This window comes from Narcine bancroftii, chromosome 3 (assembly GCF_036971445.1).
Source record: "Narcine bancroftii isolate sNarBan1 chromosome 3, sNarBan1.hap1, whole genome shotgun sequence".
Lineage (NCBI taxonomy): Eukaryota > Metazoa > Chordata > Chondrichthyes > Torpediniformes > Narcinidae > Narcine > Narcine bancroftii.
Window position 1 is genome coordinate 185,689,033 of NC_091471.1, and position 16,993 is coordinate 185,706,025.

At 42.9% G+C, this 16,993-nt stretch overlaps 1 protein-coding gene across 4 annotated transcripts in view; it reads right to left on the bottom strand.

Moving 5' to 3' along the window:
* The window catches only part of manba (mannosidase, beta A, lysosomal), a 131,896-nt gene that overhangs the window by 57,590 nt on the left and 57,313 nt on the right, over nucleotides 1-16,993 (bottom strand). For all 4 annotated transcript variants that reach the window (XM_069926077.1, XM_069926076.1, XM_069926078.1 and 1 more), the window contains 4 exons: nucleotides 14,545-14,712; nucleotides 7,634-7,852; nucleotides 2,204-2,368; nucleotides 890-1,034 (listed from right to left, as the gene is read on the bottom strand). In XM_069926077.1, coding sequence (XP_069782178.1) covers nucleotides 890-1,034; nucleotides 2,204-2,368; nucleotides 7,634-7,852; nucleotides 14,545-14,712 — 697 coding nt within the window. The remainder of the gene's footprint in view (nucleotides 1-889; nucleotides 1,035-2,203; nucleotides 2,369-7,633; nucleotides 7,853-14,544; nucleotides 14,713-16,993) is intronic.

The following is a 16,993-nucleotide window of genomic DNA, read 5'->3' on the forward strand; positions in this document are numbered from 1 at the left end:
TCGAACCTGACACTTTCTCAACACAACAACAATGAACAGTGTGGGGACCGACAGCAAACTGCTGGGAGAGTATCCTGACAGGCCCGCCACCAGCACATAGGACAGATAGCGGTGATGCTAGTGAGCCACACAGCAGCAATGATCACTGTTGACATTACTCACCATTATCACCCTAATTTCAACTTTGCATACAAGACTGGGGTAATATTTTTGAGCCATTTGTTGAGAAACAGTGCGTCTAACATGCCATCAAATAAGGTATGTTGTACATGACACTAGATGTCCTGCTTCTTTTGCTCCTAGAATGCTGGCTAAACAGATCATTCAGTCCCACACACCCCATATCCCTTTAAAACTTTCCTGTCCATGTCCTAGTCTTAACGTCTTTTACACGTTACTATTGACCCTGCTTCTACCACTTCCTCTGGCAGCTTGTTCCATATACCTGCCACCCACTGTGTGAGAAAGGTGCAGTCCTCATGGAGAATAAAAACCTTATACATTTCAGTACTGAGAATCCTCACAGCTGTACTGTTGATATTTTAGCTCCAGGCCACACCACTGAGACATAATATCTGATCATTAAAATATTGCTTTGTGCCAATGGCTGCTGTAATTCATCCAATATTATGTGGCTCAACTTTAAAAAGTACCTCAATGTCTGAACAGCACATTTGGATCAAGTGCTATGGGAATGGATAATTTCCTTCCTCATCCCTCATCCAACCTTGGGAAAACTACTCAGTTTAATATTTCACATCACCTGTACTAACATCTCTTTGACATTCAAACATTCAACAGCTTTATCTTATTTCATGGCAAGAGAACAGTTATAGTCCAAGCAGTGGCTCAAGAGGACCACAGATATTTGTTATTGAAAGATCCATACCAATGGAAGCCCAGGAAGGGGCCTGCCAGATATCATTAAGTTGCCAGTACAATGTGCCCATTGTCAAACCTCGCCCATCAGTGACTTCACTCCGACTCCGCCGATAGAATTCCGTCTGCACTTTTATGCACTGGGCCTGCATCACCTGTTTGCAAAGGAGAACACTTTTAACACCTCAATGTTGTCAAATCAAGAGATTCAGTCACAAGTTCAAAGTAGCCTCAATCTACAAAAAACTGTCAGCTCCCACTAAAATAGTTCTGTTTATCAGCACAGGGACACAATTCATATCCAGCCTGCAAAAGGGTTAAGGGCTGTGAGGGAAAGAAGGGTTTGATTGATGTGGAGTAAGTTTATAGAAATAAACCTACATAAAAAAAGATCAATCTGCCTGCACTGTGCTGTAAACAAGCCCATGTGCAGTGCAAAGGTGATCTGGCTTCTTCAGGGCAGTCCCACTATTTGCTAATTAGCATGCACCCAGCTGTGGAAAAAACTGTCAGTTCCCCAGGCTTTGCTCAGCCACCCCTGTTATGGCTTGTTCAGGATTAAGCCCCACTACAGGCAACAAAGAATTGAGATTCATAATTGGTTGGAACTTTATGCAACCAAATTAGCAAAGGAATTGATATGACCATTTCAATTCTGACAAAACTACAGAAAAGCCTGCTGGGAAAGCCTGATATTCTCACTTTCATGATTTTCTTTCTGAACACAATATACCAATGAGTGTTGAGATCTGACTCACAGTGTGACAAATCACTTTAACTTGTGTTTCTAATGCAATCTCAGAAACCAATTCTGTATTTACAATTCTGATAACAGAAATAAGGCCAAGATCAGCCAAAGCTACAGAAGGCAGTGAATACAGCTCAGAACATCACGCAAACTTCCCTCCCTTCCATGGATTCCACCTGCATGTTTTGCTACCTACGAAAAGCAGTCAACATACTGAAGGACCCATCACACCTCAGACACACTCTCTTCTCCCTCCTGGCGAAGGCTCAAGAATGTGAATCATGCACCATTATATTTAAAAACAGTTTGTTCCCTGAAACCTTAGGGCTCCTGAATGAACTCCACAATATCTCCTTGCTTTGTACTAATTGATTTTTCTCATTAAAGCTCTACATTCTGTGACTGCTCTGTTTCCTACTTTACATAGTTGTATGCATGTTAGAGTTGACCTGTTAGACTACCCTTCTCACAGTACCACACATAATGTGCCAAATAAACTTGAGCTTAGGAATTTCTAAACACAAACTTACTCTGCTACATCACAGTAACAGTTCTAACAAGAGTCGATGTTTTTACCTGAGTAAGGTAAAGTGTGTTTTTGAAGTTTTGCAGGGAATCCTCTCCTTGTGGAAGTTTAAAGTGAAATTGGATTTGGTTCAGCAGTATCTCGTTGCCAGCAGACAGATGCTGTCGGTGATCAACAAAGGAACTATTGAATTTCCAGTCTTCAGCAGAAGAAATCTAATCAACAAAAGGTAGGAATGTCAAATGCACATGATTTTCCTCCCTGATGCAACATTTTCCCAATCTCCTGATCACTCCTCTGCTTTAAAATGCTCAGATTAAAATTTGTGGCGAGACCAATTTTTCCTTTGATATAAAAACTTTTAAATAAAGGAAAAAAAAGATTTTCCAACCAGTTAGCAATAGAATAGCCTAAATGGGATCAGAATCTCTTCATTCGCCTCTTTTCATTAAACCATTAAGGGGAACCATTGATCAGAGGGCTCAAGGCCCAACCTTGAACCAGTGGCAAATTCAGTCTCAGACCTCAGCCAGGACAACTAATGCCACAATCTTATCAGACAATTTAATGTTAATATCAAGACTCAAGGAATGGCAGATAGATGCTGGAATCCAGGGCATAAAACAATCTGCTGGATCAACGGCAATGGTCAGGGATGACATTACATATAGGTTGGCTCATGAGATTGTATGAGTGGAGTTGAGGGGAAAAAGAGAGATCATCACCTTGTTGGGAGTGCAATACAGGCCCTCAAATAGTCAATGGGAATTAGGGGAGAAAATATCCCATCATAGTAGGGAATTTTAACTTTCTAAATATTGAATGGGAAAGTCAATACAAAAGGTAAAGATGGGGTGGAATTTGTCAAATATGTTCAGGGAAGTTTCCACCGGCAATACGTAGAGGGTCCTACACGGGAGAGGGCAAAGCTTGATCTAATCTTGGGATATTAGGAAGGGCAAGTGGATGAAGTGTTTGTGGATGAGCCTTTGGGGATCAGCAATCATTGTTCTATCCCAATCTCCCCTTCCCCTCCTGAGTTGTCCTTTATCCCTTGTCGGACAACCACATCTCCCCTCTCCATTTGGATTTGCGAATTCACTCGCAAGCGTCAGCTGATTTTGCAGTGACCGCAACTCCTCCCCACCCAGCCCCCCCCAGAAAAGATTTCACTTTTCATATGTAACAAAGGTCACGCTTTTAGTTCCCTCCTTATTCCCTCTATTCCATTTCCTTCCCTTATTAATTCTTGTCTATACTATCTATATTTTCCTCTAAATACGGATACATTCATGTATGCACATTATACATATACACACATATACCTCTTTACCCATATACATATAAATCGTGGTCATTTTTACTCTTATTACATATCTTCATCTCTCTGGTTGTTTTGTAGTTGTTCTGCAAATTTCCTTGCTTCCTCTGGATCCGAGAATAGTTTTTTTTCTTCCCATAAGATCGTTTTCGTCTTCATCCCTCAGTCTATTTTGTAATTGTTCTGCAAATTTTCGTGCTTCCTCTGGATCCGAGAATAGTCTGTTTTGTTGTCCTGGAATAAATATTTTCAATACCGCAGGATGCTTTAGTATAAATTTATACCCTTTCTTCCATAAAATCGCCTTTGCTGTATTGAACTCCTTTCTCTTCTTCAGGAGTTCAAAACTTATATCTGGATAAATGAAGATTTTTTGCCCTTTGTACTCCAGTGGCTTGTTGCCCTCTCTTACTTTTTCCATTGTCTTCTCCAGTACCTTTTCTCTTGTAGTATATCTTAGGAATTTTACTAAAATAGATCTTGGCCTTTGTTGTGGTTTAAAGGCCAATGCTCTATGTGCCCTTTCTATTTCCATTTCTTGCTGTAGTTCTGGACATCCTAGGATCCTGGGGATCCAAACTTTTATAAACTCTCTCATATTCTTGCCTTCTTCATCTTCCTTAAGGCCCACTATCTTTATGTTATTTCTTCTGTTATAATTTTCCATTATATCTATTTTCTGAGCTAACAGTTCTTGTGTCTCTATAACTTTTTTATTAGATTCCTCTAATTTCTTTTTTAAGTCCTCTACCTCCATTTCTACTGCTGCTTCCCGCTCTTCCATCTTGTCCATTTTCTTTCCCATTTCTGTTAAGGTCATATCTATTTTATTCATTTTCTCTTCTGTATTGTTTATTCTTCTTCTTAAATCATTAAATTCTTGCGCTTGCCATTCTTTAAATGACTCCATGTATTCTTTAATAAGAGAAAGTATATCCTTTATCTTGCCTTTCCCTTCTTCTATTTCACTGTACTCTTCCTCTTCTTCTTCCTCTGGGTTGGCCATCTGTTGTTTCTTTGTTGCCCTTTTCTTCTTTCTTGTTTTCGTTGCCTTCTATGTTCTCCTCTTGCTGCAGGTGTTCTGCAGCTGTCATTGCCGGCTGTGGAGATCGACTCCCCAGCTGGTCACCCCTCCCGGCGGTGTGTTTTTTTGCATGCGCGGTTGCGCACTTTTACTCGGCTCAGCGAGCCATTTTTGTAGTCCACTTTTTACCGATCTGAGGGAGCGGGTTTCTCTCTCCACCGCGGGGCTCTTCGAGCAGGTAAGGCCTTCTCCTTCTTCCGTTGTCTTCTCTTCCTCTCTTCTTACCGTTGATTTCGATTTTTCTTTTTTCGTCGCCATCTTCTTTCCACCTTTATACTCACTTTTCTTTAATTTTTATTTTTGTGCCTTTGTATTTTCCTTTGTTTTTCCCGACTTTTCTGGAGAGGGCTGGAGTTCACCGTCCGGCCACTACTCCATCACGTGACTCCCCGTGCGATCATTGTTCTATTAGGTTTAAGATAGTTATGGAGAGAGGTAAGACCATGAGTTAAAGAAACTAAGGGCAAGCTAAAACAGGAAATCAGGAGGGAAAGAAGAGGACAGGAGATAGCTCTGGCAGATAATATTAAGGATAAACCTGAGATTTTATAGATACATAAAGGGAAAGAGGGTAACCAGAGAAAAATGGGACTCTTCAGGAATCAATATGTATAGAAGATGGGAGGTCATGTTGTAGTTATAAAAAATTTTGGCAAGGCCCCATTTGGAGTATTGTGTTCAGTTTTGGTCACTGTGCTATAGGAAGATGTTGTCAAGCTCGAGAGGATGCAGAGAAAATTTACGATGATGTTGCCAGGACTCAGGAACCTGAGCTTTTGGGAGAGGATGAGCAGATGCAGGCTTTATTCCTTGGATCACAGGAGAATGAGGGGTGATCGCATAGAGGTGTACAAAATCATGAGGACCAGATGAGGTGAATGCAGAGAGTCTTTTGCCCAGAGTAGGGGAATCAGTAACCAGAGGTTTAACCCTTTAGATTCTGGCCATTTTTAGCCTTTCATAATATATACTCCAGACTGGGTTCATGGGTAAACAACAGTATAAAAATTAGTATGAACCAACTAGTGGTGGTTGGCTACAAAACCAGTCCCAGAAAACAGGGACAGAGTCCAAATGGTTAAGTGGGGGGGGGGGGGGGGGAGGTTGGTGAGGGGAGAAGAGATTTAACAGGAACCAAGGGGTAATTTTTTTTTTACACATAGGGTGGTTGGTGGGTGTATGGAACAGTGTAATGGAGAGGCAGCATTCTCCACCTGGTAGTGTTTCTGTGCTCCTGTTCAGAAGACACACTACCTGCCAATCAAGGTCAAAGATTCACCCCTAGCCATCAAGGTGACCCTTGCAATTGGCCCATATAAAATCACTGGGTGCTGCAGTACAGGCAACCTGCCCAGACTCAACCCTGACATTCACCCAGTTGGCCCAGGTGAATTACCTCAGCTGACCCCTGCTGAGCCTCTGCACTTGGCTTCGAGCCAAAGGCCACAGCAGCCAACAGGGCCCAGACTGCCCCGAGTGATTGGGCCCCCAATACTGCCCGCAAAACTATAAAGGGCTACGTGCACCTTTGTTCCATCTCTTTTTGACCCTTCATGGCACGTAAGTAGCATCTTTCGCACTGGTTGGGGTAAGTCCCGAGGTTAGGTAGCAAGAGCCGTGTCCGTACCAGTCAAAGGGTGGGGCATGTAGTATCACCTTGATCCTGACTGTTGAATGTGTGTATTCATGTAATTTCCCCAGTCTTTTGTCGATCTCTCCCTCGCTATCTGAAGTCTACATTGACCCCTTGCTTATTGTGCATGTGTGTATAGGTTTGCCTCGCATATTGACCTTGCTGTTCCATTTGCATTCCTGAAATAAACGTGTGCTTTGTACCTCGACTTTGGTCTGGTTCTTAACCTGTGGGACCCACAAACCCTTACAACATTTGGCGCTGCAAGCAAGATCCCAAGGACAAATCAGAGAGGGATGATTTGGAACGGGGAAGGAAAACCAGTAATGGTCCCAAAGACAGAATTTCCAGGTGGGCTGACAATAGTGAGGGATTTGGAAGTCTGGCCAGCATGCTGGCTGACTTCAGTGAACCTATGGACTGGTCTGAGCAGATGGACCTTCATGACGAGCGAATGGGCCACCACGTGGTAGCCCTCCTGAAAGATTCGGGGTTTCCCAAGGGAAGGGACAGTCAGAGTGTCTACTGACTGCTGAGACGCCAGGTAGGGATCACCAATCAGCTCCTGGAAAAGCTGCAGACTGTCTCTGACTAAAAGGACAGGGAAACAGAAGCCCTGGGACAGACCTGCAGCAGACTGCAGAAGGCACTTCTTGCTGCCCAAGGCAGAGTGAGCGACCTGGAGACCAGAGGCACCAAGGTCGTGTGCCAACTGGTGTGGCTACAGCAGGTTCAGGCAGCCTGTAGGTCAGGCTGGCAACCCGACCCAATTAAAATTAGAGCCCGCTGGACGCTTGGCTTGGGGATAGGGACATTGGATGGAGAGTGATGAGGATGGGATGCCTGGGGAGCCAGGGTCCTACCACAACTGTCCCGTTTCCCCCACTGCTGAGCCCTCACAAGCCTGACCCGTCACCACATGGTCCCAGGTCCTCTGTGGAGAAGAGAGGGGCAATGAGGAGGGGGCAGCCGGGGCGTGTGCCAGGGTACCCTCGGAGACTACCGAGACCCGGGATTTCTCCCCTAAGGAGCTTGCCTGGCTGGCGGACTGACACTGCCAGTGGTCAGGTGAGCAGCTCGCTGCCTGGCTCCTCAGACTGTGGGATGAGGGGGGGATACTAATACCGCCCTCTCCCACCATATTACTTTAGATTCCCAAGGCTTTTATAACAGAAATCTACCTGAGTATATCCTTTATAAATGTTCAAATCAGCAATCATCCAGAAAAATTTCAACATTCAAAGCAATGGGGATTCGATGAATGTTTTCAACAGAAAGCAAGAGATGCATGCTTAGTTTCGATGCCTGCATTCATGACAATAACACCACGAAATGAAGCTAATATAATGAGATTGTTAGTTAAATGCAGTAGCACCATGAACTCAAGTGAACTAATGACAAACTGCTATCACAAATATTACGACACAGGGTATGGTACAAACCGTCGCCAGTGTAGAAAAGGATGGCCAAGACTGGAACCCATACTCTGATGCAAATCTTGGCTTTGGAAAACGAGTCCAGTCCCAACAATCTCTGTTATAATTATAATAGTGAACATCACCATAGTGGACATCATACGGGTTCTTGGCAACCCAGTGCTCCTCCACAGATTCCTTTCCATTCGTGGGACTGGAGGTGATGTATGGACGGCTTCTATCCTCCTGAAAACAGGTTTCAGCTGTTAATCAAGAGTGTACTACACATAAAAATACTGAAAGCCAAACTTCCCTCAACAACTTATGCAGGTGTACTTTTGAAAGCATTCAATCAGGATGCATCACTGCATGAGACAGGATGGCTCTGCACAAGCCAGCAAGAAACTGGAGAGGATTCTGAATATGGCTCAGACCACCTCCCCTACCCTCCATTGACTCCATCTATAACTCTCGCTGCCTTGGAAAATAACCAACATATTAAAAGACTTATCCCATGCTGGCCAGAATCTCTTCATGACCCCTCCTCTCAGGAAGGAAATTCATGAGGAGGAGATCATAAACCACCAGATTCAGGGAAAACTTCTAACCTGCTGTTATCAGGCTCTTGAATAAACACCAAAATAGTAACATTATGCTGCCCTTGTTCTCTCTTTGTAACTTTGCCCTATGTACTGGGTCTTACTTGCACAATTTATGAGATGTCTACTAGTCTGCACACAAATCAATGCATCTTGGGACAAGTGACAATAAACCTGAACATAAAATGCTGGTGATATTCAGGTGACAGTGCAGGAGGAACAGTCTGAGGATACAGATAGGCCAAGATCCAAGTAATTACTGGGTATGCTGGAGTGCTGAATGGCCTACCCTTGTGCTTGCAGGTTTGCTTGTCCTGTAAGCTGTTCCAACTCAAAGATTAGTGCATCAAATGCTTCAGAAAGACAGAGGAGCAGATAGTGCCTCCATCACATGCCATCAAAGCTTCCTGCTGTTACCCTCATTACATCTGTTTACATTTCTTGCAGATGTTTGCAAAGATCACACATTATACCGACAGGACATACCCACAGTCTCCAGAGAGGACAGTGTTTCTCTGGAAGGCTCTTTGACGAGGAATAGGGATGCCTCGAAACATAGTGCTTGTTACCTCAGGCCTGCCCTTCAATCTTCCTCAGAGCTGCACTATTGCCATGCTTCACCTTTAAAGATACGCTGTGCCAAATCAAGGCACGATACATTGTTGAGATGGACATCATAGAATTAGAAACTGTTTACAGAAGTAGTGAGGGGAGTGGGTCACAGTGGATGAAATGATTCAATGCCAGGACAATATGCATGTAGAGTGGAATACCACTTTAACGAGGTATTATCATGATCCCCCCCACCTGACCTGCTGTATTTGTAGGCTGTTTTTTTTAATTCTAGGGACAGTGCTGATCTAACTATTTATTTCTGACTGGCGATATGCTTTGACAGTGGTTATAAGGTACCTGTATCTCAGCACGTCTGCCACAGACCCCTTAACAGGTATGGTCACTTTGCGGAGGTTGTAGCAAGTGTTGTGCTTGATCCAAATTGCTGGTCCCTTGGCCTTGAGCTGTGCTCTCCGGCTTGCCACCTTGCCACGTCTGAGATCCTGCACTCGTGTTCAGGGGGACATTCTCAGGGTTATCCCCCGACAGTATCTATGGATTCTTCACTGTATTCTCCCCAGAGCAGCCTCCCTCCTCAACCTGATTGGGTAACCTTGGAACAAAGCCTGGATCTTCGCTGCAGCCCGTACCTGGCTGACAATTTCTTGCCAACCTTGGTGACCTCTCCAAGCCGCTTGAATGATGGTGGCGGCTCTGCTTGTTTCCTTATGCTGTCGTCTGGATCATAGATAGTGTCAAGCCCAGTGGTCGATGTGATTTGAACTACCATCCCTGCAGCCAGGGGTCCTGGAAACTGTCAGCCTGTGCACCGGGATTCCAGGGCTGTAGAGCGATGCAAAGACAGGCACCTCCTGTTTGTATACTCCTCCTGCGGGGGAACCTGGTCGGCGTTACCCGTTCTCTCCTGCTGCCTCGGCATTGTGACAGCTCATCTGTATTGTAAATTCTATCTCACATCACCACTTGCCCATTCTTTGCAGTTAATAGTCCACGCTCCTGCTGATGAGTCTAATAACTCATTGCGTTATATCCGAATTTGCGATAAATCAGGTTCCATTGTACAGTCTGCAACAAGATCAGGAGAATCCATCTTTGGATGCCGGTTCAGTTCAGTAACCTCATCAGTGGGCATTTAGACCAATCACCACCAAGTATACTGATTTACTGGCCCAGACACTCTGCTGCCTCATCTCCTGTGTGCACTGCCTGAATCTCCAAGGGCCAATGGGAATGGTCATCACTTAGCCAGTCAGCAGCTTCCTGTATCAAGAAAATCACCATGCCTTGGTCAGAAAGGAGTTGTCCTACTCCCATGAACCACAGAACAACCAGGCCTGAGCCATGGGGTGTTTGAAATGAGACATTGGTGTGAAGGGTGCAACAGTATTCATGGAGATTGGAGGGGAAATCCTTTACATAATAAAACTGGGTCATCATTTCTTGTAATAACATAAAGCCTGTGTCTTTTATAATCTGGAACAAGTGTCAAGTAGAAACAGAAATGACTGCATTGTCCAAAAGACATTTAGACAGGTACATGGATAATTTAGAGGCAAAATGGAACTATCTTGGTGGAATGTATGTTGGGCTGAAGGGTCTTTTTCTGTTCTGAAGAACTCAATCTGGAACAGTGTGAAGTAATTCATTTTGGAAGATAGAACTTAAAGGCAAAATAAATGGTTAATGGTAGGATTTTTAGGAGTGTGGAGAAGTCCAAGTCCAATAGACAGCTCAAGGTTGCTGTACAAGTGGATAGGATGGTTAAGAAGACATATGATGCGCTGGCCTTCATCAGTTAAGTTCTAGAGCCACATGTTAATGTTGCAGCTCTATAAAACTCTGATTAGATCACACTTCTATTGTGCTCAGTTCTGGTCATCTCAATTTAGACAGGATGTGTAAGTTTCTGAGAGGGTGCAGAGGAGATTTATCAAGATGTTGCCTGGATTGGAGAACGTCTTACAAAGAAAGGTCAAGCAAGCTAGGACTTTTCTCTTTGGAGAACGGAGGGTTAGGCGACTTAAGAGAGGTGTATAAGATATGACAGGCATAGATAGAGTGGTCAGCCAGCACCTTTTCGCCAGGGCAGCAATGGCCAATACCAGAGCACATCTGTTCAAGTTGAGTGGAGGAAAGTTTAGGGGAGACATCAGAGGTTTTTGTTTTTGAACACACAAAAAGTGGTGGGTGCCTGAAATCCATTGCTGGGGCAATGATGGGGGCTCGTATAGTAGGGATACGTAAAAGACTTTTAGCCAGTCAAATGGATGTAAGAAAATTGGAGGGAAGGATTAGATTGTTGTGGAGTAAGTTTACAGAGGTCAGCACAACATCATGCTGTACTGTTTTATGACGATTTATAAAAACTATTGTAAGTTCAACTTTAACTGTACGTGTGATCACACAACAGTATAGACTATCAATCCTTGCTCCTTAATTAACCAGCATGAAAACAATCTTATTACTAATGGCATGGGAATAAATTAACAATAAAAATAATGACTTTTATTATATTTTTTGCTTTGAAGCAACAATAATAAAAATGGGAAGCAAACTACACAGAGGTTTAATTAAAAACTTACAGCACTGGCTTTAATTAGCTATGGGGACAAGAGTTTTACTGATAACTCGGAACTCAAGGAAGTAGTCTGCATGTACTTTCCACTATTCAATTCTCAGAAAGGTAACAGGTACATTGGGTTTTAGTTCCTGATTAATTTCTTCCCATAAATTTATTTATAAATTCATTCAGTCACCTGAACAATAACACAAAGCATCACATGAAATTACATCATAGTTTTTAAATAGATTGTGACTTAGCAAATGGTGTTTATGCTTGGAACATGTCCCAATCCCCAGCAGGTCACGTCTTTCCAATTTAATGAGGTTTTTGAAGATATGACAAAGATGGTTGATGAGGGTACTGTAGTGGATGTTGTCTCCATGAACTTGGCGAAATAAAGCATCCCTCATGGATAGGCTGATACAGATGCATGGGATCCCTAGAGAGCTGATACTTTAGATACAAAATTGGCCAGTAGTGTTGGAAGGGTGTTATTTGGGCTAGAGGTTTATGACCAGTGGTGTTCCACAGGGATTGATGTTGGACCCTTGTTGTTTGTGAAATATACAAATGAAGACTTGGATAAAAAAATAAGAGGGTGGGTTAGTAAGTTTGTAGATGTGGACAGTATAGAGGGTTATCAAAGGTATGCCACAGGATAAAGATCAGTTACAGATATGGGCAGAAAAATGGCAGATGGAGTTTAATCCAGACAAGTGAAATATTGTTCTTTGGAGAGGTAAAATGTAAGGGGATGTATACAGTGACTTGTAGGATTCTTAAAAGTATTGATATGCAGAGGGATTTAGGGGTCCAGTCCATAGCTCATGGAAAGTGGTCATGCAGGTAGATAGGGTAGTAACAAAGGCTTGGCTTCATTGGTCAGGGCACCGAGTGTAAGAATAAGGAAGTAATGTAGCAGTTTCATAAAACTTTGGTTAGGCCCTTGGATACTGTGTGCAATTCTGGTCGCCCCATTATAAGAAGGATGTGTTAGCTTTGGAAAGGGTACAGAAGATGCTTAGCTGGTTTGTGGCCTGGTTTAAAGGGTATGATTTATGGAGAAGAGATTGAGCAAATTTGGGAAACATCTCAGATGTTGGAGGCTAAGGGGAGATGTGTTAGAGGTTTATAAAATCATGAAGTATTGATCGAGTGGATAGTCCCAATTCTTACCCCAGGACAAAAGTATTATATGCCAGGGGACATTTGTATAAGGTGAGGGCGAGGAAGTTAAGGGAGATGTGCGAAATAAATATTTTACACAGAAAGTGGTGGGTGCCTGGAAAAGTCTGCTGGGGTAGTGGTAGAAGTAGATCCTTGTCTTCCTCATTGGAAGACCATAGTTAGTGTGTATCATTAATAACGACTTCTCCTCACTTAGAATCATCACAGGGGCACCTCAAGGATGCGTGCTTTGTCCACTGCTCTACTCTCTCTGCATCCATGACTGTGTGACTAAGCACAATTAAAATGCAAATTTGCCAATGACACCATAATTAACAGCAGAGTTACAGACAGCAATGAGGTAGCATACAAGAGAGATAGATCAGCTAGTTGAGTGGTATTGAGTCCATAGTCCCTGAGGGTGGTGAAGAAGGCATAAGATCTGCTTGTATTCATAGAGTCTTGAAATTGGGACATAATGTTCCAACCTAATGACAAGCTGCTTAGACCAAACTTGGGCCATGAAATTATAGGAAGGGCCTGATTGGGCTGGAGAAAATATAGAGGAGATTCACCAAGATGTAGCTTGGATTGTAGGAGTATAGTTATGGGGAGAGATTGGGCTTGTTTTCCCTGGAGCAAATGAGGCTGAGGAGTGACTTGAAGCATATAAGATTATGATAAACAGAAACTCAAGAACTGTGAAACAGAGATAGAGTACATAGTCAGAATCTATTTCCCCTGATAAAGGGATCAAAAACAACCGAACACAGTTTGAGGTGAGATGAACATGTTTTGAAAGGAGATTTACTTTTACTCAGAGATATTTGAAACCTTGAAACTTCATCTCGAGAAGATGGAAAGACAGACACTTAAAGAGACAAGGAAGAGAATGGAATGGGCAAATGAGATTTTTATCATGGGAATTTCTGTGCTGTACAAAATAAATATTCCAAAAATTGATAGACTATGCTAGTGTTAATATCTATACAAACCTCCTCTCTACCATTCATCTCACCCCAATTTATTTCATTCTCCCAAGGTACTTATTTACCTTTGGTTTAAACAGCTAGCAAGGAACTGATGTGGACATATTAAAAGGAGTTGGCTATACCTATCATTCTCAAATGCAATTTTTTAAAATCATGCTCATTATCAAAATGATATGTTGTTAAATAACCTGCAGATACACCCAACCTATTCTTTATACAATTAATCTTCATCACAAATAAACTCAGCCAGAATTTCACACAATCGTTTATAAGCTGTGAAATATATCTTTATAAATAGAACAGACAGACTGCTAATTCAAAGTGCAAGTATCCTCAATCTTTTTCAAAGTGCATAACCAATTCTGCAAAGCCCTTTATTTCTGACGTTCCACACCTTACCTTTACCACAGGAGTTTGGGACTGGAAGTTGTTTTCGTTGTGTTTCAGAGCTGCTTCGTAATTGCTTTAACCTCATTTTCATGGCAGCATGCTTTGATTCAGAAATTCATGTTAGAGGGGTAAAGAAATCATCATGAAGTAAACTTCTTTCTGTAGCCTAAGCCCAGTTCTCAGGGGATCACGGCTGACTTGTGTATATTTAAACACTTGAAGAGCCAAAGGCTGAACTAATGGGTAAAATGAAGAATGAAATGGGTAGCACCATTTAAACGAATGGAACATCATGGGTCCTGAGATGACCAAGAAAACACAATGTTAACGGTCTACATTAACAAAGAACCAAATTGGGAACAAAAGGTGCCAGGGAGAGTCTATTCTCAATAGATGCAAGATGTGAGGAGGAGTTGCACCTGTTCTGCCAAAACTGATCCACCATCTGGTGTCTGAACATCCACCCACACTATAATCTAGAAAGAAAGGTGTTTCCTTAACTGTAGAACATACAGATAAACCACTCTCACTTTTTTTATAGAAAGTTATGTAATCTAAAACAAGTTTCCACAGCTTTCAATTTTTCTTATAATTCTCAGATGTTGCCAGGCAATATCCAATGTGTGATCGCTGTTTCAAGGTATTTCCTACCTGAAGTACTGTTTCTCTGATGTTATTGACATAGAGTTGTACGTAGTCATCCAAGTAGAGTGACATATTAGACAGTGGAATATGGAACCAGTTTAATGCGAGTGCAGCCTCATTTTCATTGTTTCCACTCCAGATTATGATGGACGGATGAGATTTTAATCGCCGAATCTAAAGACAAAAAGGAACAGTCTCAAATCCAAAAGGATAATTCAGATGCTGGAAATCTGAAACAAACTCAGCAGTGATGAGAAAGAGAGTTATCACTGCAGGTCCATGAAGTTTTATGATGAACTGAAACATTGATTTCATTATTTCCTCTCAACAGATTTTCCTAATCAGTGAAGTACTTTTAATGTTTTATTTTTAGCTTTAAACTTTAATTAAACCAATTTAGCCGAAGGTATCTCTCAGGACCGACAACCAACAGATTTAGGAGGCAACAACTATAGTGGATACAAGACGTGTGGAGCTAAAACCAAAAGACTCCTGTGGAGCTTTCAGCACGAAGACGTGCAGGTTCTTGAACAGCAGCACAGTGGGAAAAGAGTAAAGGATGTTAGGCTGAAGAAAAATGTGAGCCACTCCATTCGGTTACAACTATTTCTGAAGAGAGGTGGCCACAAATTCAAGATTATTGTCATATCTGTGTCGTGAGAAGGCTACTTTCTCAAGCAGCTAACAGGTCAACTCTAATGTTCATTCAGCTGCACAAAATAGAAGAGCAATAACAATTACAATGTGTAGAGTACAGTGAAAGGATCAGTTACTGCATAGAAGGGCATCAGGATATCAGCATGTTGTGGGGTTCATTCAGGAGCCTGATGGCTGCAGGGAATAAACGGTCTTTAAACCTGTTGGTTTATGATTTCACCCTTGAACTTTCTCCCTGATGGGAGGACAGAGAAGAGAGTGGGATGGGTCCTTTAGAACATTGCCTGGCCTTTCGCAAGAGTAGGAGGCACAGATTCTCTACATCAGAGGTACCCAAACTTTTTTTTGGGCTACCACCCCCTTGGCCTCCAAGCCTCATCCCGAGCACACCCCCTCCCCATACAATGGCACTGGGGAGAGGGGGATTAGTGGTGGCGCCAAAGTGGGTAGTGGCAGCGCTGAGCTGAGCGAAATGGGGGGATTAGTGGCGGCGCTGAGCGAGGTAGGGGGTGATAAGAGGCGGTGCTGAGCAGAATGGGGGGATTAGTGGCAGCACTGAGCAGAACGGGGGGGGAATTAATGGCGGCGCTGAGCAGAGTGGGAGGTGTTAGTGGTGGCGCTGAGTGGGATGGGGAGGCAGTTAGTGATGGCACTGAGCGGAATGGGGGGTTAGTGGCAGTGCTGAGAAGGGGTTAGTGGCAGCGCTGGGGTGGTTAGTGGCAGTGTTAAGAGGGGGTGGTGGTGGCGCTGGGATGACTCCCAGACACTGCTTCAAGTCCATCATGATTGGACGATTCAGAAGGTCAAGAGGCATAGGATTCACAGCAAATTGTTGCTTTGGATTCAGAATTTACCTGCTAGCAGGAGACAGAGGGTAGTGCTGGAAAGCTGACATTTGGGCTGTCGGTCCTGACCAATGATGTTCGAAAAGGATGTGTTGGAACCCCACTATTTGTGATGTACTTGAATGACTTGCTGTTTGTCATCCACATTAATGATTCAGATGAAAATGAACACGGTATGATTTGCAATACAGAGAAAGGTGAGGTGTTTTGGGAAGTCTAACATGAGTAGAACACTGGACGAATTGTAATAGGTGACAAAGAGATGGAAGAGGAACTGAATGAGTATTTTGCCTCAGTCTTCACTGTGGAAGACATTAACAGTACCAGACTTTCAAGGGTGTAAGGGAAGAGAGATAAGTGCAGTCACGATTATGAAAGAGAAAGGCCTAAGGGTAGATAAGTCTCCTGGACCAGATGGAATGCACCTCAGGTTCAGAAAGAAGTAGATCTAGAGATTGTGGAGGCATTGGTTATGATCTTCCAATAATCAATAGAAACCGAGAATGGGAATAAAGGGATCCTATTTTGGTTAGTTGCTGGTTACCAGTGGTGTTGCACAGGGATCAGTCTTGGGGCCATTTCTTTTTATGTTGTATATTACTGATTTGGATTGTGGAATAAATGGCTTTGTGGTCAAGTATGCAAATGATACAAATATAGGTGGAGGGTCAGGTAGTGAGACTTGGCTAGTTTAGGAGAAAGGGCAAAGAAATAGCAAATGAAATACAATGATGGAAAGTGTATGGTCAGGCACTTTGGTAGATGGAATAAAAGATCAGACTATTATTTGGATGGGAGAAAATTTAAAATTCAGAGCTGCATAGGGACTTGGGAGACCTCATGCAGAATACCCTTAAGGTTAACCTCCAGGTTGGGTAAATGGTGAAGAAGGCAAATGCCATGTTGGGATTCATATCTAGTGGAATAGAATACAAGAGGAGGGATGTGATGCT